Genomic DNA, 22,381 nt, shown 5'->3' on the forward strand with positions numbered 1-22,381 from the left:
ACTCTCCCACACGCATGCACTCGAGCACACGCATTGCTGCGTGCGACGCGACGCGTGCGGCCCGCTGCCGCAGCTGGAATTACGCGGATGCTTGCGATACCGTCAGATCGGTCGCCAGATCGGTCGTTAAATCGCCGACTAGATCGGCCGTTAGATCGCTAGCATGGTGAGCGAATGGGGGTAGTTGTCTGGACGTAATAGGAATTCGGTACCAATCTCGTATACGGATATGTCTCGGAAACGTGCGCAGAATGTTAAGCCGTAGACGCACTTCTCTCGAAATACATCCTTCGTCGTCGCTATGCACGGATGCAAAACGAAATTGCGGTGGATATCAGTCTATATATTACAAGTGAAGCAAAGTGGATTCGAAGTGTGTGAATCCAGCAAGATAACATTTATAAATATCACATTTATCCTACAACATTAGAAAATTAATGTATTAAATAATATAATTAAGACAAATGAATATTTTTTCGGAATATTCTTTATTTGTGTAAAGACAAAATTGAAATATTTACGATAAAGATGTCTGGAGACTATTAGAGAATATAAAATTTAATAGCCATCGTTCCGAATATTTGTTTAATTGATCACAATCGCATAAATTTAACTACAATTGTAGTGGATCGTGGTATGTCTGACAATCCGTCTGACGCGCGATTGTCTTGAAATGATCTCATTTATCTTTACAGTATTCCAGCAGCGGGGCTCACTGTCTTGCGAAATTAATCAGGCGAGTGCAGACGAGCTTTTGTTGCCCTGGTCTCGTATACGTCCCATTATGTCACGACAAATTGGCAAGTATACATTACGTCCGAGTTTTTTCCATAGTCTTATACATTCATATATCAAGTAACTTTATTATTTGATTATTCATAATCTCATAATTAATGCGTTTGTCTGATAAAAACAAATCATAATCTTGCTAGAAAAGTCTTCATTTATTAATTAGATTTAAATAAAGAAATACGGCATTTTTTAGGTTTATTCGGATATGTTTCTCTATATGAGATTAGTATTCAATTTATATTATGCCCCATTTCTTGTTAGTTAACCGTTCCTCATTACTCGACATTTATCTTGAAAAGAGAAGAAAAAATTTTTAATGCATTTAAAACATAAAAGAAATAAAAGCAACTTTATATATATTAGTAGCAGAATGAAATATAAGAGATATGAGATGGCCTGAGTTGAGTCGGTTATCTCTTTCAATTAAGTACTATACCTGGGCTTTCCTGTAGGAGATGGAGTCCCGGTTCGATTAACCGGCGTAAAGTCTTCATGTGGAGAATCCTTCGTCGTATCTACCGTCGAACTTTAGTAACGAGCTGGTATAGCTGGTAATATTCCCACGTCGACTCACGAAGATGTACGGAGGGTCGATGCCAAAGCGTTCGAAATGAGAGGGGATGCCTAGGTACACACGAGCCATCTGGATCGATCTGACATTTCTTCTTTGTCTTCTGTTTACTTTACAAAACGATTCGGTTACCCGGCGCAATAATTTGACTTTAATTGACATTATACACAACGCACAACGATACCATGGCTCGAGTTACGCAATCGCATTCAGTCTTTCACCGCTATTGAAAAGTATTCGAGAGGAAATAACGCGAGAGACAAAAAAGAATTTTATAGAGACATAAATCGCTTTAAACAAGTTTTCGATTTTAATATTAAAATTATATGGCGATGTAAAAAAAAAAATTAATAGCTTTATAAATAAAAATAAAAGAGATCGTATTTTCATTATGAGTAATGTTTCCTATCGATTATTCATTATTCCGGTTTGATGAAATAAATAAACAAATGGCGATGTATTAATATTATCGCCTACAAACGTGGTCATTCATTTTCATTTGTTCCGATAACGAGTGAAATTTTTCGCAAACAAAAGAGAAAGAATATATCTGTATGCAGTTGCGGCGACCGAGCAATGAAAAAAATATGCGCTGCGATGGAGTACTTTCAGGTAATTTGAGTACGAGCCAACCGAAAACGCGGGTCGATTTGCTTCTACTAGGGGTGCGCGGTTCGCGAAACAAAGGGCATCGCTTCGCCGGTACCGGTAAAATAACCGGCGGGACAATACGAAGGTTTTACGACTGTCGAAACTCGTACTCGCGGGTCGACTGGATTTCCACCAGCGATGGCGAAAAGCACAGAAAAAAAGATGAACCGCCGAGGAAAAAATCGAAATTTCAACCCCATTGTTGTCACATTCATCGAAATGGTTACCAAGTATGGATATCAAGAATAAATCAAATTGTAGCGAATATAAAAGTGAACGTATCAAGAAGCCATCATTAAAATGAGATAAATAATATCTCTTTTTTTATGCCCTTCTTGTTCGGTTTTATATAGCTCTTTTATTCATAATTTAAGTATTTATTTTTAACATCATCTATTAGAATAATTAATTTCTTAAAGATTTTTATGGCCTTTAATCGAGTATAAAAGGGATATTAAAGGATGATGGAGATAATTAATAATCGTTACAAAACTTGTATAATTTATCGTCATAAATCATACAAGTCGGAATGGTACTCCTGTGTCTCATTAGTATATACGAATAACTTATTCGTGATTATTATTTAAGACACGTGCGTCATATCAAAAGATAATTTCAACAAGCATGTAATTTAACTACGCAAAGTGAAACGAGCGCATACATCTCATGTACCCTATAGCATGTACAGGACACGCACATGCTATAAGATAGTACGTGCCATCGAATTAAGCACCGACGCAAGCGTAATTCGCTTAGTTTCCCTTTCGACGCAACCCGTCGGTTTCGGCTACGTCGAAAACCGCATTATTATCTTGCCGCACAAAGGGCACGATCGTAACTTCGAGTAACTGTACACTCGCGCTCACATCCACACGGCCGAAGGGCTTTTAGCAACAAAGAGCAATCCGAAATCATTATTGACAACTTATGCGAACCTGCGTTTCGTTTAAAATTCTCTTCTTTCGATTATCGATTATTATACATAATATAAGCGATAGATGTCTTATCGTTCCTGATGTACAATTCGACCCTAAATTGATCCAGCATATCTTCCATATTAATTTAATTTAATATTATAATTGTAATAATATAATATGTGTGTGTGTGTGTGATAAGATCTTCTCTCTTTCTTTCTTAAAGAGATTCCTTCGAATTATCTGTATTATGTTATTATACCGTTATTCTTTAATTTACTTTTTTTTACTGCCCTTTCTATAAAGTTGACGCTATATTACGACGCGTCGACTATAATTCCACTTGTAAATGACTGTCACTAACAAAGTTTGCTCGTGGTTTCGTATGTACTTTCCGGCGCGGCGACCCGATATCGATCTTGTTCTACGGCTACACCTCGAGAGCCTTGGGAAACCACTGTCGGAAATAACATCTTCGTGCCTCTCGGGAACGCCATTCGATGTCGCAAACAATGACTTTGTAACTCGTCCAGGATGGCACGAGATGCGCGCCTGGTTCCTATGTAACTGCCAATACCTCCGGGGCAAAGTTAGCTAGCTGCACGACCCTCGGCTGTCCATAGATGGACAATGGGCCCCCTCCCACTCAGTCATTATGAAGTAAGCTCGCCTCCGTCCAACGATGGGCTAAATCTAATCTGACACTCGTACCGGAGGGCAGTCCGATGCGAAGGGTTAGGTCAAGTTAGAACGATTGCAAGGGCTAAGGGGGATACGATTTTGACCGAATTAAATTGCAAAACTGGAAGCTTTTAGAGAAGAAATATTCTGGAATATTTAGCAACATTTAGAATATTTTTTTTTTTAATTTTGCTATTTTATTCTTAATAAAGTATTGAAAACTTTAAATTTCATTAAAAGATTCTCTCTTTAATCTTTTTTTAAAATTTATACGGGAATTTGTGCCATATATGAACTAAAAAATCCGTAGATGATTCTATCATAACTAAAGAATTTGTAAATAATTCCATCGTAATTAAAAAATCCATAGATGATTTTATATTAACTAAGGAGTGACGATTCCATCAAAAATAAAAATTTTGAGCATAAGTTTGTAAAATTACTCCATGGACATACATTTGAACTCTTTAGAAAATGAAACAGAGAATTCAAAAATCGATCAGTGTTTTATATCTCCAACACTTTAGGAAATCAAGTTTATTAAAATTTTTTTTCTTTATCCGTATATCGAGAATTATTAAGTGAGGCTTCCTTAATCAAGGCGTGATCGAGCCTTACAATACTTTACATTAATTTACAATAAAAACGGAGGAAAATTGAGACAAGGTAAGATTTCACTCAATCTCGTGTGTGGTAATTCAAACAGGTGTTCGCAGGAAACACACTTGGTGCTTCGATAAGACCCCATAAGAGCGTGCAACATAATCCTGATTGGCAGAGTGCTTGTAACGCGACACCCCCGTCGTTCTACAAGCACTTTGAATGCGTTTCTTTTGCGATACGCCTGTGTGATACATTCTTCCTTTGTGTACGGTTACATTCTGTATGGACACGGCTCTGATCCCAACGGAGAGCCAAATTTCATTACATTTGCTCTACCAACAGGATAGTATCGGATTAACGCTGCGGTGCTCTCACCGACTTGCCGGTGGCAAACCGATTCATGGCAATTAGGGTGATTCGTTTGTGGAGGTGGGAAAGACGATCTCATCGAGCTTCACTCGATTGTGCAAACTATCCGGCCGATTGGTATTTTGCCAATTTTGTAGGTGTAACGATACAAACGTTTATTAGCATTTGGATCTGCGGGTGGTCAGAATATTCGAGCGGATTTAAAGAGAGAGAGAGAGAGAGAGAGAGAGAGAGAAGGGGAAATTATTAATTATTGGAAACTAGAAAAAAGCAGATGACGCGACACGTAAATTGTATACTGAAAACGTAGAAAATTCTGTGTTCAACATGTGCTTCGCGCGTTTTGCAGCGTACAACATTAAGTAATTAATGCTGTCGTAAATAATGCATTATTTGCATGTACGGGCGTGTACATTAGCATGACAAACGGGGGCGCGTTGTAATCATAAATAATAAATACAACGTATCAACGCGGCGTGCACGTGCCGGCACAAATTTATATTTGATCCGTTTGCTCTCGCGTATGCACCTGCGCTCGCGCGATCTGTTGCATCGGTTTGTATCGGACATTTATACTTTTGGATGCTAGTGTACCGGCCGCCCTCGGCCTTGGTAACCGCGTTAATTACAACCCACTACTTCGTATTGAGATTAATGACATCGGTTTTGTATTTTATGTGAGGATGGGTTTATATTGGCAACGCGCGCTCCCCGTTAGACACTCACGTAAACGCAGTCGGTGTTAATTGGTACAGACGATCTCGCAACGACGAAGCAAACGCGATCGTGCTCTCGCGCCAGATCATCTTATTGCAGATAAAAAAAAAAAAACTACTAAAGATTTGTAAATCCCGTTAAAATATTGAATGATTACTAATAATAAGATAACGTTTGTGTTACTAACCGCTATTTCTTACTTTGTATGTTACTTTTTGGCAGACATATTATTCTAGCGTGATTTTTATTATAAACGAGTTTTATTAATTTAAACAGCAGAACAATATCAAATCTAAATAGATAATAATTCAATTAAATGAAAGAGTGCCAATTGTATATTCTGTATAACGAGATAGTAAATATATATGATATAATATATACATATATATATATATATATATTATTGAAAGATAAATAATTGATATTCAAATGATGTTTTGCAGAAAGTAGACATTAGAGTATAAAGAGCTGAGAGCTGACGGCTTTCTCGTTGAACAAATTTTTAATTTAAAATCTCATTTACTCATCGTTACTGCACGCATTGCAAGCTTCCACGACACGTGAGATGATAAAAATACTAATTTTATTTCCTCGTTGGTCTATAAATTAATTCTATCGGATTATTTTTATTAATTAATTGCGTTAACGACGAACATAAATCCCGAATAAAATGTGACGGCGGTCAATCCGTTTGGATATGGGCAGACTATCACATTCCCTCCACCGTAATATTCACGCGAACTGGATCAACAACGCGGGTGGCATAAGTTTTCATTTGCGGGTCAGCGCTAACGAAGTCTCTGATGATAAATTTTGCCAGAGCTTTTCCTCGAGTAATCCCATCGCCGGCTTAGGCTCGGGTAAACTTCAGGAGAGCGGGCTCTTCACGCGAATTAAGATGAATCTATCTTCGGTTATCCCTATTGCATTCGCATTGCAATACATTCGTTTTGGTGAGAACAATTTCGATCTGTCGGAATATCCGTGGCCTGTCAATTTACGTTGGATAAGAATGGGTACACTTATTGTTGATACACTTAGAATACTCCACTAGGATAATACACTTATTTAGCAGAATGGTCTTTGTATTAGTCTCTTTCTAGTTTATTAGCTGAAAATGGCTATAAAAGCATTTCTGTCTGCATTCAACAGTTAAGATAATATTAGACGTACAATATGTGTTTTACAGTAGTCGGTTTAAATTAAAATTTTAGTTTGCAGTCAGTTGATTTTATTTCTTTCGCGTAAATGCAAGTTTCAAACGAGAGAAGCGCTTCCATCTCTTGTAATATTTTTTCATCAAGTTTAGTTTCGCCGGACAAGCATTTTATGTCGGCGTTACACACACACACACACACACACACACACACACACACACACACACACACACACACACACACACACACACACATACACGTATACACACACACACACACACACACACACACACACACACACACACACACACACACACACACACACACACACACACACACACACACACACACACACACACACACACACACACACACACACACACACACACACACACACACACACACACACACACACACACACACACATACACAGGTATCACGTAATACGTACGCTTTTTGGCGTCTCTCATAGCTTCTCTGCCAATTATATGCCCTGCTCTTGACTCTATAGCATGCCTCGTAATAAACGGCCGGCTATGTTACATGTTATAGGAACCGGGCGTCCAACATTCCGTGATATTGTGCAAGGGCAGCGAGGGGGCGGCTAGTTGCGTTGTCGTCAAGGGGAAAAGGGATGACCCTGGATGTGGTCGACGTTAATGGCTACGCTCGCCCCGTGGCATAAATGCGACCATCACGTATCGTCACAATGCCTGCAGTTCGTTGTACACTGCACTATACCGTTGTATGCGCGCCAGTCCATTATGCATGCGGCATCATCAGCACCGCTACTTACGATATTACAGCGATTTATGTTCTACAGGCGCGCAACGCAACTAGGCTGCAATGATGTTCCTATTATTTCGTTCAACTTTTTAACGACAAGTTTCGATCGGTTGTTCGTGCTTCCAACGTATTTCCAAAGTTTTATTCTCCCGATAATCGCGCTTCAACACATATGAACAGAATGAAACTCGAAATTATATAACGGAGTAAGTATAACAATTTCAGAAGTTATATGCAAAAAATTGGGTAGTTTTGATTACTAATATTTCTAACATAATTTGTAACATTAGAAGCTATAATATTAGTTCTATATTACTATATTGTATTATATAATTTATATTAAAGTTTCTAAAACTTTTCACTTCAACTGTCCTACTTTTTTCTTAACAATATTTTTCCCTTCACCAAGCATCTGCAAGTGTCTTTAATAGATTTTATTTTATATTTAACTGCTTAATTATGATATCGGGTTTTTTATTCAAGACGCATCTCAAGTTTTTATTTCTATGGTACTTTTGTTTAAGTAAATTTTTATGTTGGAATATTTTATTTTAATGGCGAAAACAATACGTCGCGAGCGAACTTGGTTGCTACACATGCTCGATGGCAAAAGCAACAGCCGCGAGCGGATTTTTAAAGTCTGTCTAATTGCTTTGCAAACCTGACTGCCATCGGCATTCGTGGCACGAACAGTTGTAGATTTATGTATGCATTTCTATGAATGCTATATAGAGGAGATATATCTGCATGTCAGAACGTTGTTGGCAACAGATCGTTCGAAGCTTGCTATAGAGGACAAATCAATTGACGTGTCGCGTGCACGATTTCCTCGTCGATATCGATTATTGAGCCACTTATTCCTTTATAAATTAATCAGATTTAAAATTTTATTGAGCATTAATATGTATGATATTAAGCGTATATATGATACAAATATTTTCGAGATGAAACGGTGTATTAAATTATAAAATTATATTTATTTCTTCATCGTTTTAAGCTAATTATCGAAACGATAGCGATCGTGGTCAACGGAAAAAAATGTCCAATAATTATGCGAATAATGGTGTTCTGTCGCGACGTGTAGCGGTATCGCATATTTCCTGGGCGGGACGTCACTATATTAAATTACGCTAATGGTACAATTATTCCTACACCGTGGTTCGATCCGACGTTGCTACGTTCCACCGGATGAAATTCCCCGCGTTCGTCACAGTCTGATTCCTCGGATAAAATCCGAGGCACCACCAGACACCGCTGTCCAGCGAAACGAAGAAAAGTCCAACACGTGGCCGAGTATTACGAGAACTCTCGGATGCGAGAAACCGCACGGAACGGGCTGCCGAATTATTATGTACTTTTTGCACAAAGACCACGAGAACAGCGGTTTCGAAATGATGTAAATGTGTGAATTGCGTAATATGTACAAGCTTTATGATGCATATTATTCTGCATATTTTACATTAATGTTTTCTTCAAAGCTCATAAATATAGAGAATGCTCTTCTAACGAATTATCTTATTAAAAATTCAGTTTAAATCGCCGACTCAGAGAGATATCGATCTATAAATCGTTTATAAGCTGATAAAGAGTTTTTGAGAAAGAGGCTTGAGAAAAAAAGAAATGCAGCTGAAAAAAAAAATCGTTGATTGTAACGTTATTAATTTTAATGAGTGCACGTATATTTGCGTTATAGTCGTTGCGTGACTAATTATAGGGTTAAGAGTTTTTGAAAATGCTGCGATGCCACTTTGGACTCGGCTGGATTGTGGTCCGTTCGTTCACCCCGTTGGTGAACAGACTTTCTCCTCTTTGTTGCCATCCGTCGGCCTGTCGTTGCGCGATATAGTCTATATAGAGATAAGATCTTTGATGCCATTTCGGGGTACGGATGCACCTGCAACCGATGTGCAATTCTCGCTCCGGTACTTTCGCCCTACCAACGCATATTTTTTTTTTTATCATTTCATTTGCGGCTCTACCGTGACAAAGAGTGTACAATTAAATTCTTGTACCGTAAAACGTGACAGAGTATCGTTTAATTTCGAACTTAATAACGTATTAATTTGCAATTCTTATTTTGAGAAGCTGAAGGAAATTTTGAATATGAGCGATATGAACACAATATTTTTCCAAGGATAACATAACGTAGCGTAAATTTTATAGAAAAAAACACCTCTCTTTCTCTTTCTAATAATTTTTTATAATTATTAGACAATAGTATTTAATGAGTGAAAAATTATAAATTTATGCGATTATAAATTTATGCAGATCAAAACAAACTATCACGATAAGAAATCAAAATAAAACGAAATTTTAATTATTTCAAGATTCTTATATTATTTCTTAGTAGCAGAAAATATCTAAAGAAACTTGTGTGTCGTAGATCGCGGATTTGATATCTCGCAATTGCGCGGATATCATTTAGATAGATTATATTTATCTGCAATCGAAGTCTACAAACAAAACAAGCTAGAATCAGAGAGTACATATTGATGCATTCAGAGTGTATATGTACATTCAACACATGAAAAATAATCGTTCTGCCATAACAAAGTGATTCTATTATAAGACAATGTAGGGATAATAAGCAATATCGTTTTATCTCGGTTATTGTCGGTATATCTTGTTTAAAGAAGGTCTGGACGGATATTTGCGCGAGTATGTTCTCGAAATAAAGAGAGGCTCTACATGCGGTCATATTTTTACATATTCTGAATTTCTTATTGATAATTTACTAAAATAATATGATTAATGATCTGCTCTTGATAATAATACTTCCAATCTGCAACAATTACAGCTAATTTTTATAAATTGCTACGTTAAATGTAACAAAGTTACGAATTTATATGAATTAAATTTATCATTCTTTACGATTTTTAATATTGATATCATATTTATTACTATATATACTGCGACTAAAATCATATTAAACATGAGTTTCCTTTTTCTTTATTCTTTTTTTCTTTTATATCATTTTATCCGTTTTAAATTCTGCCGAAACTCTTAGGAAAAGGAAATTTATTGGAATGACAGTGTCGAAGAGTGGCAATACGTATCTCCCGATTCCCACTCATCGATGCGAAACAATTTCGCATCCATTTTGCACGTTCTCTCCGCTTCGTTAGTTTCGTCCGTCAATACGTCGCGGATTTGAGAGCCAGCGGCTATTCAATTGGGAAATATATGTTCATACATCGCGTTCACATTCTAGTCGACGCTGATGAATTATCTGCAATATAACGCGCCAGGACGCTCATATATAGACAGGGGATAGGTTTTTCTGCCACGACGTCGAAGAAAGTTGGGGAAATGTCAGATGGAAGACAAGAGCGGCGTTTCCGTCGCGCGACAAAGCGAAGCTTTCGACCAAACATAAAAACGGGGGAAACAATGTCTCTTGTGTTCGAGGAGATTGAAACGTTGAATTAGCACTAGAAGAGGCAGTCCGTGTAAAAGAATCATCGCCCTCATCCTCCGACTAAAAAGGAAAAAGCAAATAAAAACTTTCTGGATAGTGACAAAAGGAGATGACACGTTTCAAAAACACATTTGCACTATTAGTATTTGTTGAATTTATTAATTGTAACTTTTCTTAATTTTTATACTTTTAACTTTGATTTTATAAATTTTTCTAAAGATGAATATTATTTTACTGTTCCTAAAAATAATTTTAAATTCATTATTTTATTTTCATTAATTTTAAAAATAAATTTAAATCTTATATTATAAATAATTTGACGCGTTGATTTATTGATGTATTGTATTGCATTTGTCTTTCAATTTTTGTAAATTTTTATGCTCGTAAAAATGCTATAAAAATAGTAGCATTATGTCAATGTAACATATATTGTAGTTATGGATGTCTTTCAATTCATCATAAGTAAAATCTCCTTTTACAGATGCTGGCGCCTGCTATTATAAATATTATTAATATTATGATATTTCCGACTTAGACACGCATCATCAAGTAGATTGCTTCTGCACGCACCCACATCGACTTTGTTGAGCCGACCAACAAAGAAGGAAAGATTGCCATATAGACACTTACGATCGCGAAGCACGTCATGTATCTCGAAGATCCTGGTGTAAAAACGCCGGTATCCGGACGAGTCGTTATTTTCCTATCGCAAAAAAGGATCTCTATAAAAATTGGCGTGACCGATTGCCATATATTCCCTCTGGATTCAATGAAAACCACTTTGTTCAAACGACTGCGGATCGTTGGAGCGACATTACGACGCGAAATTCACGTTGTAAATGCAAAGATCACGTTCGTTTCGTATACAGGATCGTTTTTCTTTAAGCACGTTTTTTTCTCGGAATTTTCTTTCGTTCGCAGAGGGCGATTCTTTGGTTTGCAATTCGGACATTCGGAGGTAGCGATGACATCAGCATCGCAAAATGGAAATTCCTCGGATAAATTTTGCTCTTGCATAAGAGGTAGATCGAGACGCCATAAAGGAACGACGAACGCGCAGGAGCCGGCAAAAAGGTCGGGGTCGTCGTTGAAAGGTGGTTGTTTTGTCTGTGAGAGGCGTCTGGTTCTGATCTTTGTGGTAACGCCGATGGAGGTATTGGCGATGGTGGAGGATGGGAGAGCGCGACGGTAAGGGGCACGAACGTGCCCCGATGCAAGACCGGCCGTGGTCGAAGACGAAGTCACCGACTGGGATCGAGGTCACGGCTGCATGGGCTCCCGGTTATGTAACACGAAGAGCACGACTACGTTGCCATGGCTGCAGGCGAGCATGCACGAGTACTGCATGGCCTTCATGGACGCAAACCGCATCGCGTGTCTCCATTTGCTCAGCTGTAAACGGTGAAGAATATTTCGCGTGAAAGAGTCGAAAGTATCGGCGCTTGTACATTCTTCAAAAATTTGTCTTTTTAAATAATACATTTTGCAGTTTTTCTGACGTTTTTTTTTTAACTAGATTTTTACTTTATTTGCATAATTAATATTTTACATAATTTAGAATTTACATCCATAAGAGACATATCCTGCTAATGAATTGTAAATAGTCTATTAATGAATATACAAATAAAAAGAATCTTGCATTTGCGTGCATGTATAATATATCCGGAAGACAAATACATTATTCCATTGCGTTATATCTTGTATCCGGATAAAATAACCGTGACTTTTTTGAAGCTCTAAATTATTCGAATGTCTTCTCTACCAGGATTTATTCGATTAATTTTGCGATGGAATAGAATATACGCTTAACCGTATAATTAAATGCGTAACGTGTGAGATTAAATACGAGATTTTAAGATACACTCGCAAAAAAATACAAATGCGGGGAATTCTAAGTATTAATATCATAGATAATTTACTCGTGAAAGGGTTAAAGGCGAGATGCAAGAAATGCACGCCATTAACGGGACGCGTCGACTTTCAAAGTTTGCTACGAAAGAATACTGGAAACGCTTTTAACGACTATATTTTTATCTGTGAAAATCGTAAAATGGCTATATAGTATTGTTTATAAAATTCGTATTGTTAATATTTTCGCGGATTATAATTGTTCTTATGTATAGTATATCATAAAAATTCTGCAGTTGCACGATTTTACGATCACAGATTCTGGATTATTATAAAAATTTATTATTACAAAAGTAAGCAAAGGGAAAATGAGAAAAGAAGAGAGTGAGTATTAAAATCACGTTTAAATATTATAATGTGTAAGAATATTGATATTATCGCAGTTAATTATGCCATTCGAATTGGTTGATGCTATGAAATTACTTTTCGCAATATAGCTTTTGTGTATTGATTCTGTGCCCGCTGAAATCTACAGAGCGTCTGGATGCTGCGTCAACGAGATCGCGCTCTCCCGCTATCTCGAAATTATACGCGTCGGCAGGGTGCTCGAGGTAATGAGAATTCCACGACGAAAATATCTCAGATATTCTAATTGGAATATTATCTTCGGAATCGTCGACGGATGCTATTTTTTCGTCGACCGTCAATTCTGAGGGATACATAAGCGTTATTTTCGCCTATACGTCAAGGTTGATGATTCATAGTGAAATGCAGTTTGCGCGGTTGAAGCTCTCATTTCCTCCATTAGGAGAAAAAGAAGGAGAAAGAGGGAGGAAGAGAGTTGTCGCGGAGAAGTGCCGATCGTTAACGGCGTCGACAAAAACGACTTGACATAATTTTTTTGAAGGCGACGTGCGTGGGCCACTTTGTGCCATGAGGAGCTTAAGGAAAGGCGCGCAACCCAATTTCGGTCTCTGAAAGAAAAAAAAAAAATCCACTCCGAGACCCGCTCGAGTAGACGTCACTCGCATTCGCGCCAGCCGAGAAAAGCTTCGAAGAGGCATTCGAGAATGTTGAGATGGCAACGAAAGCGCGGCCGCCTCACGCGCAGATGGAAATAGCAAATCGTATAAAAAATTCACCACTTCGGGCCGAGGGTTAAGGTCGAACGAGACGCGCGAATATTGTACAAGAGAGTTAACTTTGGAGTAAAGCGCTATTGGAGCCGACGTTTCTTATTCGTACCGCGTATTCGTTTCAGTTTGTGTAGCCAACGATATATTTATTAGACATGTGAATTCAAAAGGGACTGCAAGGACGAGTACGATCAATGATCTACGTGAAATATACGTAACATGAAAATTTAAAAAAGTCTTCTGAGATTATAATGTGACAAAGCTACAGTTTATTGAAAAAGTTTTCTTGAACAATTTTTTGTAATCAATGATATTTTTCTTTTTTGACTATCATAAATAAGTGTATAATATTGAAAAAAAAATATGCTTTCTTCGATTTCCACTTTTGTCTTACTAATTGAATATTGTATCTTCATTTTACGAGCTTTTTAATATTGTATTTTCTTGAGGGATACGTAGTCAGTTTGTTTTGTGACACAAACATCTTATTATTCTTAAGTGAACTTTACATTTAAAAAATTTCCATGTTTTCCGAGAAGTAAGCAGTACGGATGTGTAATGATGCACTTGATTTAAACTCGACCCTCTTCAAATACTACTTAAATTACCGTGCGAGAAGTCTGTGCGTCGCTGTTCAAGAATTTCTATTAATGCCATCCGTACATCTCCGTTTTACAGGCCATTGCGGATGAAGTGCACGCGCCGTATTTGAGACATGCCACATAGTCTGCTATCTTAGTACCAGACTATGTAATTTTCTGAGTACAGAACGCGCAATGTAATTCCCGTTCGCGTGAAATTGGAAAATCTTCTGTTCTGTCAGTGAGAGAGAAGGGAGAGAGAGAGAGGGAAAAAGAAAGAAAGAGAGAGAGAGAGAGAGGGAGAGAGAGAGTCTATTGGTGGAAGTGTAGCGACCAGACGATAGACTCGGGGAAGACTCTGGTAGACCTTGAACAGCCCTTTAACTAGCTGCATTGCAGCCAAGGTTACTTTCCTTCTCTTTCCGTGACGTGGAACGGTGCTTCTAGAAGGGAGCGAATGAATAGAACCGTGAATTCGCTACTTTGCCAAGGTCGTCTTTGCTCAGCAGCTAAAAGTGCATTCTGGTGTATTATAGCAAATATGTTTCTTTATCGATTCTTCTTGTGACTAAAATATTGAATAAATATTTGCATATGATGTATATAATAAAATACAAAAGCTTATGTTAATTAATTCTCTCACGCGCGCGTTTGGATTTTAATAATATCATTTCAATAATATGAAAAAAAGATATGCAGGTAAAAGTCACAAAAATCTTAATGATCTTTAAGAAATAATATTTTATCGATCATGTTATTATAAGTGGTCAAACCGGTACGCAATTATCATACAATTTATCATAAAAAAAGTAGCGGATACGTTGGATAAGTTCGCTCATTTAGTGATAAATTATAGGCAATGTCAAAATCCTGATGAGTAGTTTGATAAATTATTAATGAATGCGATCGGTGTGCAAACGAGAATCGATGATTGCTGCGTTGTTGAAGCGAAGAGATATGGCGATACTATAGACTATAGAGCTATGTAAAATTGCGCTCGCTTTTCACGACTAAATAACAGTCGGGAGATACAATCCGACCGTCCCTACAAATGCAATCGTGGCCATCGGCCGTAGGTAGCATTCCTTATCATTACATTTCATAAACATTATCCACGGTTCCATCGAGAATGATTCCACGACACGGCTAGAAGAAACGGAGAAGAGGTAGCATATCTCGATTCAGAATAAGGAAAGCCGCCTCGAGAGGAAGAAAGAGAGAAAGATAAGGAGAGAGAGACCAAGTGATGGGTGGTGGAGAAGGCGGGAGTGGGCGATCGAAGGAGCAATCGAGAGAGAGAAGGAGAGACTATTCTGGAAACGACATGAGAAAGAACGAGAGAGATACAGAGAGAAGAAATGAAATTTCGGAACTAGCTGTTAATGTATCATACGAAGGAGACAAAAGGCAATCAAGAGCCAGCGCGATAATTTGTGCGCATATATTTTATTAGAATCAAATTACATTGATATTTTAATTAAATGATAGACACAATTATAAAAAAAAGTACGTTTTGGTCCTTTTTTTGAACCATCTTCAGCGCAATTACAAAGTATATAGAATATATTATATCAAAAATGTAATAATAATAATATGCAGAACAAAAGTGAGTCACCCATGTTGTCAGAAGGCAAATGTTACACACGGATGTTCGAGACAGAATGTCAAGTCTCTTCATATTGCACGGTACATAAAGTAAATATGAGCCGTTAATGATCAACGGGATTTTAAATTTCGCTCCTTGAATAGCTTATTATCGGTTTGTCTCGATCTTGCGCCTGCACATGCATTATATATATATATTTATGTTACGTCGCCTCATAGAGCGTTTTATAAGAAATTTAATAGGCTGTGAAATAGATTTTGGGTCGAAAATTTAATAATTACAGCTCCGATTCGCGATATTTCTGTGTATAATATTTGTTACCAGATTTTAGATATTTGATATTATATTACACCCACGGAATAATAAAAAAAAAACTCTTACTTCATAATATTAATTATATCTTATTTAATTTCTGACACGTATATTTAATTTAATTTATTAAAAAGACAGCTATTTTGCAAGTCTTTCTCTATTTCTCGAGTGTAAACTCTTCATATGATTTTTCTATTCATAAATTATACATTCCTTTTGGTATACATATATTGTATAGCCTAACACACTAGCGTAGCAAGCGCATCTCGTCGCAATAATTCTGCAATAAACGCGAGAGATCTGGGATATCTGGGATGCAATCAACCCGTTGGGCTATTTATTTATCTTTCCCGTTTCCTCCCGTTCTGCTGCGTTACTAATTGTCCGTGATTGCGATAAAGTATCGATACATCAAAAGCATACCTATCTATACGCACGCATACCGGCGATTGTACTGGCGAGAGCCCCTTTTCACCCGGGATATTATCGTTCGGTCTGTGGTTTGCGCGGATTCTCGTATTGTTGCCATTACCTCTCGATTCTAATACGCTCGTAGATAAATCTGATTTGTCGCTCGTGACGTTTCTCTTACGTATCGTATCGCGCATAGTTTACAGGGCGAAAAAAGAGGGGGTTTGTTTGCGTCTATCACCTCGGCTTCGGGGGAGAGAACTAAATTACGAGCTTGTCGGCTGCTATGTTAGCTCGCAAGCAACCATCGGTATTAAACCGAACAGTGCATTCGGTGCGTCCGGCGAATACGTATACGATCGCTTTCGAGAGGATCGGTCGAACGCGATTCGACGGTAGACAACGCCCGGAGCACCTCGATGGGTCTGTTGGGCATGCGGAGATTGTACACAGGGGTTGCACGTTGCTGTACGCGGGGTTGGTTTAACACGGGGATGGGTAATGGCAGTTCCTATCAGCCCTATACACTCTGTCCCGCTCGCCACCTCTCTCTTGCCGATGTCACTCTGTCTCCCTTCTCAGTTATCTCCGACCCTCTTCCTTCCTTTCTGTCGTTGAATTTGAATCTCTCATTATTCTCGGGAAACATCTCGTCATTCGCAGTTAGAACATCATGAACATAATTCATGATATATTCTTTCGTTGTATCTTTACCGAAGTAATGTATATTCATTTATTCTGTGTGACACCAATAGATTATTGATTTTAGTATGTGATATCTTTGTAGCTGAAGAAGACTTATATGCATTATTATTAAATATTCATAAACTTTAAAATATTAAAAAAATAATATTTATGTCTATCAATGATTGAGAAAAAAAAATATATAAAGATATTGTTCGAATTTTATCATATCATGAAAATTGTTTTATTTGTTATTCGAATATAAAATTTAGAGATGGTAAAATACAGAACTGTAAAAAATTTTGTACGCGATAAAAAAGAGTTCTATTTAATCGTGCTAGTTTATCTTCTTCTTTTGTTAAATAATATTTGTCTACATCTTGAATAATTTTTCTATTGTCTCTAGTTTCTTCTTGTTTTTCATATCTGCCGTTTCTTATCTCTTTTCTTGTCAATGGCAGCTGAACTTTTAGCACACAGCGTTAGGAACAATGATATCCCGATAAGTTATGTTTAAACTGAACTGCACAGCCAGCGACCACTTTGCATATTAGATACTCGCACAACTCGCACTTTAGTGGTCTTCGACGAATATTCCGCAGTCGGCCGCTGCAGTTGACCACTGGAAATAGCCTTTATTCCGGAATTTCATTATTCCCAGATCGCCTCTGTCAGCGTCCGATATTTCGATCTACAGTCCTGTTCAGAGAGGAATTCAAAAATTCTGCCAATTCCAAGATATTTCCATCCACCTACCTAAGTAATTTCATCGGCTTCCACAAATTCCCGGTCTTTTACAAATTAATATTTTTTATCAAGGATTCTCTTATTTCTATAATTTGTTATATCGTAGTTAAAAACATTGTACCTCATTTTTCCTTTTACAATTTAAAAACAAAATATACATATATATATACAGGGTGTCATTTTAATCAACGCACGCAAATATCTCGTAAAGTAAACAAGATGGAAAAAAATGTTCTATACAAAAGTTGTATGGTTCAGAGGGGGACACATGATGAAAATATGGACTTGACCTTGAGTGACCTTTTCAAGGCCAAGTCAATGTGATCAATATTTTCTTAAATGGAACATAGATATCAACTTCATTGGCCTAGCACGTTTAACTCAGGTACTCTAAGCATCACAAATGTCAAAAGGTAAGAGAAACCTATGATATAATGAAACAATGCTCTTTTACTTTCTCCATAATAGGTATTTCTACCCTTGGTCAGGAGGTCGAAGGGTCGAATTGTTCTTGTTAGCAGCCTCTTGGCACGGATACCGAGCCCTGTTCGAGGCATTTATTGCGCGCTTAAGGTAAATTTTCTTTGTCGATTATGTCGTACCTTATCTATTTGTATAATCATGAAACTAAAAGTATTAATAAAGCTTGTGAGTAGCTTCATAGAAGATTATAAATATATCTTAGGCCGCTATAGAAGCTTGGGGCTCTTGCTTAAGATTGGAGATGCGGAGATGGGGTGTGGATGTTGTAATTGTCGAAACTGGAGAATACGTGTCTGGTAATGCATGGCTAAAGGACAATACTGCATTGTTAGAGCAGGCTAGAGATATGTGGACTCAATTGGATCCCCAAACTCGTAAGGAATATGGTCAAGAGTTGTTTCAGGCGGAAATGTTGGCTTTAGAAAAGTACACTCAGGGACCAGAAGCAGATTTAACCGCTGTTACGAGAACCCTAACGGATGCTGTGGTAAAGACTTTCCCGATGCGACGGTATACACCTGTAACGCGCAGTGAAAGAATGCAAGCATTGTGTAATCATTATCTGCCAAAACCAATTTATGACATATTGTATGAAAATTAAATATATCTCCTGCGCAATATATATATATATATATATATTGACAAATAAATTAATAAAATTGCTAGAGAAAGAAAAATGTCGATAAAAAATATTTTTCAGCAAAATTTATCATGAAAATATGACTAATAAGAGATATATGCAACATTATAAAAATTGTAAAATAATTGAAAAAAAATTAAACTTGTGATAACAATAAAACAGGAAATTCTACGGATAAATAGGCAGAAAAATTTTATATTGGTCGGTGTGGAATCCGATCTAAATTAATCTAATTGTAAGATAGTGACCGATAACCGATACTTCAATTGCGATAAAACCTTTGTTTTTCTCCTCAGGTCTGATAACAAATATCTCCATACATCGTCATTGTTACAACGAACAGTCGTTCTTCGACAACGAGTAAATCTTTGTGAATAGTGAAAAACAATGCGGTTCGCGTTGCTGTCAGTGTTTCTGGCGTTTTTATGTTTCGCCCATGGTAAGTATTTTGTGAATCGCAAGAAAGCAACGTTTCTGATTATTCCTGTTTGTTTTTGAAAACCAATGAGATTTTGCTGTGGACAACGAGAGACATTTTAATATGCTATACATTAATATGCGTAATCGAATCAATATGCGCGGAGTACTGCGCAACGGGAACGAGATTGATAGGGCATTAATCACGCTTGGATAAAATTGCAACGGTTAATTAATTTTTCATTTAACTCGCCGATAATTATCGTCGACCGTATACTCCGGAATAATAGTTTTTACGCCCGCGGCAAGTAATGCATTAAATAATTCATGCATCGCAATATAAATAATACGAAATTGTTATGAATCCCGTTCTCTATCAATAAATCCTTTTGCCGTCGTGAAATTTAGATTTTGCAACACACACAGCACGATGCAATACGCATCGTCAACGATAATAATAATTTGTGCATCAGGCTCGACAAGTTTTGTGGAAATTCCTATCAATCGTAATATGGAGTCGAAGAATTTTGGTTTAACTGGTCGTATAATTAATGGAACGAAAGCAACTTTGAAACAATTTCCCCATCAGGTAATATCTACCTACGTTTTTAATTTAACGTGAATCTAAGAGGTAAACGTGTTCTTTTCAGGTTTCTCTGATGCGCAGCTGGTCCCAAAGCCATTTCTGTGGCGGAAACATCATTAGCGACAAACTAATACTTACTGCAGCGCACTGTATGTATCTGTATGTATAATCCGACGACAGACATTCTATATATATACTCTTATAGATCATTATATTATTTTGAAACTGTTAACTTTGCGTTTTTTTCGTTTTCTTTCTATAACTTCATGCAATATAGAAAATACAAAATTTTGTGACAAATTAATGATAAGTAATTTGATATATCTTAATCCATATTTTTTTAATTGGTACATTATTCTTATAGCAAAATATAGCGAATAATTAATAAATCTATTCATGTACATTAGTATATGCGCTTGAAAAGAGTATGTAGTATTAATCAGAGATTAATGAGATTAAAGTAAAGTAATTAATTATGTAGCAATAACAACGTTATTCACCCATGGACGATTATTGTGGTCGGAGGAATGCTAAAGCTAAATGAGAGAACTTCGACGAGACAGGAAAGAGGTGTGGAAACACTTAGAATTCACCCGCAGTTTGATATGAAGAATTTGTACAACGATGTTGCCGTTTTACAAGTACGATTATGTTACATTGTTTTACAAACCGGCCGTTATTTAGTGTTCTCGTGATTTTTAAAATAAAGATAATCCATGTTTGATTTTTATAGCTATCGATACCCTTTGCCCTCACTCCGGAAGTTCATAATGTTGCTTTGTCAGGAAATCCCCCTGTACCCAAAACTATCTGTCAAGTGTCAGGATGGGGTTATACAGCGGAGGTGAGTATATACATTTATACATAGAATTCTTTAATTGCAGAACATTTCTTTTTAATTAGAGAAAATATTTCAGGATGTTTCGATAGTGTCTAATGATTTGATGTATGTAAATCTGCCCATTCGATCAACAAAAGAATGTCGTGAACTACTTGTGAACGTAACGGATTTGCCAGCGGGGATGTTTTGCGCCGGCTACCTGAAAGGAGGAAAAGACTCTTGTCAAGTAACGCGAATTTTCTTATTTATAATCTACGTAATTTGTAAATTATCTTATTATACAATTTGTTTCTTTCGAATGTTGTAGGGTGATTCTGGCGGTGGAATGGTTTGCAACGGTATTTTAACCGGTATCGTCTCTGGCGGCGAAGGTTGCGCGCTTCCACGGTTGCCTGGAGTATATGCAGATATCTCTCACTATATAGATTGGATAGTAGAGGACAAACATGTAATAATTGTGAAAAACTTGAATATTATTAATTGTAATCATAGTACACATAAAATGCCGACAATTATAGTCGTGATGATTTCTTTATTTTTGTGTTGCCATCAGCTTGCTCTTGAAATCAAGAATCAAATTGTTGACATTTGATAAAATATTCTATGACACTGTTAAATGAAAAATAGACGCTTTTACAAATGTAGAAGTACATGGCTTATGAGTGTGTTTGTAACGCTATATGTAATGTAATGTATATGTGATGTAATGTGCAAAATATCTCGCGAGATGAATAAAATTTAAAATATTAGATAATATTAGAGATAATAGATAGAGATACATAATATTAAATATTAACTAATTTTAATAATAAGATCATGGTTTAACTAGTTGCACATAGTTTAGCAGTTGTATATATGTATACAATTTCAGATGAGCATTATATATTAGAATTTATCGGCAAATACTTGGTCCATTTTATGAGATATTTCACGTGCTGGGATGGACATCAATACATGAGATTGTTTATGTTTTATATATAACAATTTGGCAGAAAATTTACACGATCAGTATATCTTTATAAGGAATAATAAATAATTAAATGGTCATATAAATATTTATCATTATCCCTTATTTTATTAAATTAAGACTTGACTGAAATCGATCTCATTTTACATTCCTTAACATCTGTACAGCATTTAAAGTACATTTTAAAATCTCTCCTTGTACTCGAAACTTGAAAAATATATTTTAGTAATTAAAATTTTCACTGTATAATTGCACAATTTGTAAGAATCGTCGATATCTCTATACAACAATAGAATAGAAAGATATCAATTTATCTTGTCCAAGTCCGTTATCTTATCAGTAAAAAGATTAAATGTCTCATTGTGTTTGTACAGTTTTTACAAAAATTTACACATATTTAAGAGAGGTATATAAGTTTTATTGTTATAACTATATATAATTATAAACGATATACATATATATA

At 36.6% G+C, this 22,381-nt stretch overlaps 2 protein-coding genes across 5 annotated transcripts; both read left to right on the plus strand.

Annotated features, from left to right (window-relative positions):
• Positions 1-18,318: 18,318 nt before the first annotated feature.
• Positions 18,319-19,103, plus strand: LOC115233540 (D-beta-hydroxybutyrate dehydrogenase, mitochondrial-like; the record flags this gene model as incomplete). The annotated part of the gene is made up of 3 exons (XM_029804024.1): positions 18,319-18,369; positions 18,453-18,557; positions 18,670-19,103. Coding segments are annotated over 3 exons (555 nt in total), but the record flags the coding sequence as incomplete, so codon positions are not given.
• A 314-nt stretch (positions 19,104-19,417) lies between these two features.
• LOC115233535 (trypsin-2-like) lies at positions 19,418-22,080 on the plus strand. 4 transcript variants are annotated; one of them, XM_029804019.1, is made up of 8 exons: positions 19,419-19,546; positions 19,998-20,113; positions 20,175-20,269; positions 20,592-20,751; positions 20,844-20,954; positions 21,016-21,177; positions 21,259-21,399; positions 21,823-21,963. In XM_029804019.1, the coding sequence occupies exons 1-8, from the start codon at positions 19,495-19,497 to the stop codon at positions 21,838-21,840; spliced, it is 855 nt and encodes a 284-aa protein (XP_029659879.1). In that variant the 5' UTR covers positions 19,419-19,494; the 3' UTR covers positions 21,841-21,963. The 4 variants fall into 4 exon arrangements, with proteins under 4 accessions (XP_029659877.1, XP_029659879.1, XP_029659878.1 ...); XM_029804020.1 differs by having other exon boundaries at positions 19,421-19,546; positions 21,028-21,177; XM_029804017.1 differs by having other exon boundaries at positions 19,418-19,546; positions 21,259-22,080.
• The last annotated feature ends 301 nt before the right edge of the window (positions 22,081-22,381 follow it).

Source organism: Formica exsecta, unplaced genomic scaffold, assembly GCF_003651465.1.
Source record: "Formica exsecta isolate Colony F162 unplaced genomic scaffold, ASM365146v1 scaffold176, whole genome shotgun sequence".
NCBI lineage: Eukaryota > Metazoa > Arthropoda > Insecta > Hymenoptera > Formicidae > Formica > Formica exsecta.

Coding starts and splice junctions, on each gene's coding strand:
- LOC115233535 (XM_029804017.1), top strand. CDS start 19,495: ATGCGGTTCGCGTTGCTGTCAGTGTTTCTGGCGTTTTTATGTTTCGCC. Junction 20,114..20,174: donor TGAAACAATTTCCCCATCAG/GTAATATCTACC, acceptor TGTTCTTTTCAG/GTTTCTCTGATGCGCAGCTG. Junction 21,178..21,258: donor GAGGAAAAGACTCTTGTCAA/GTAACGCGAATT, acceptor CGAATGTTGTAG/GGTGATTCTGGCGGTGGAAT.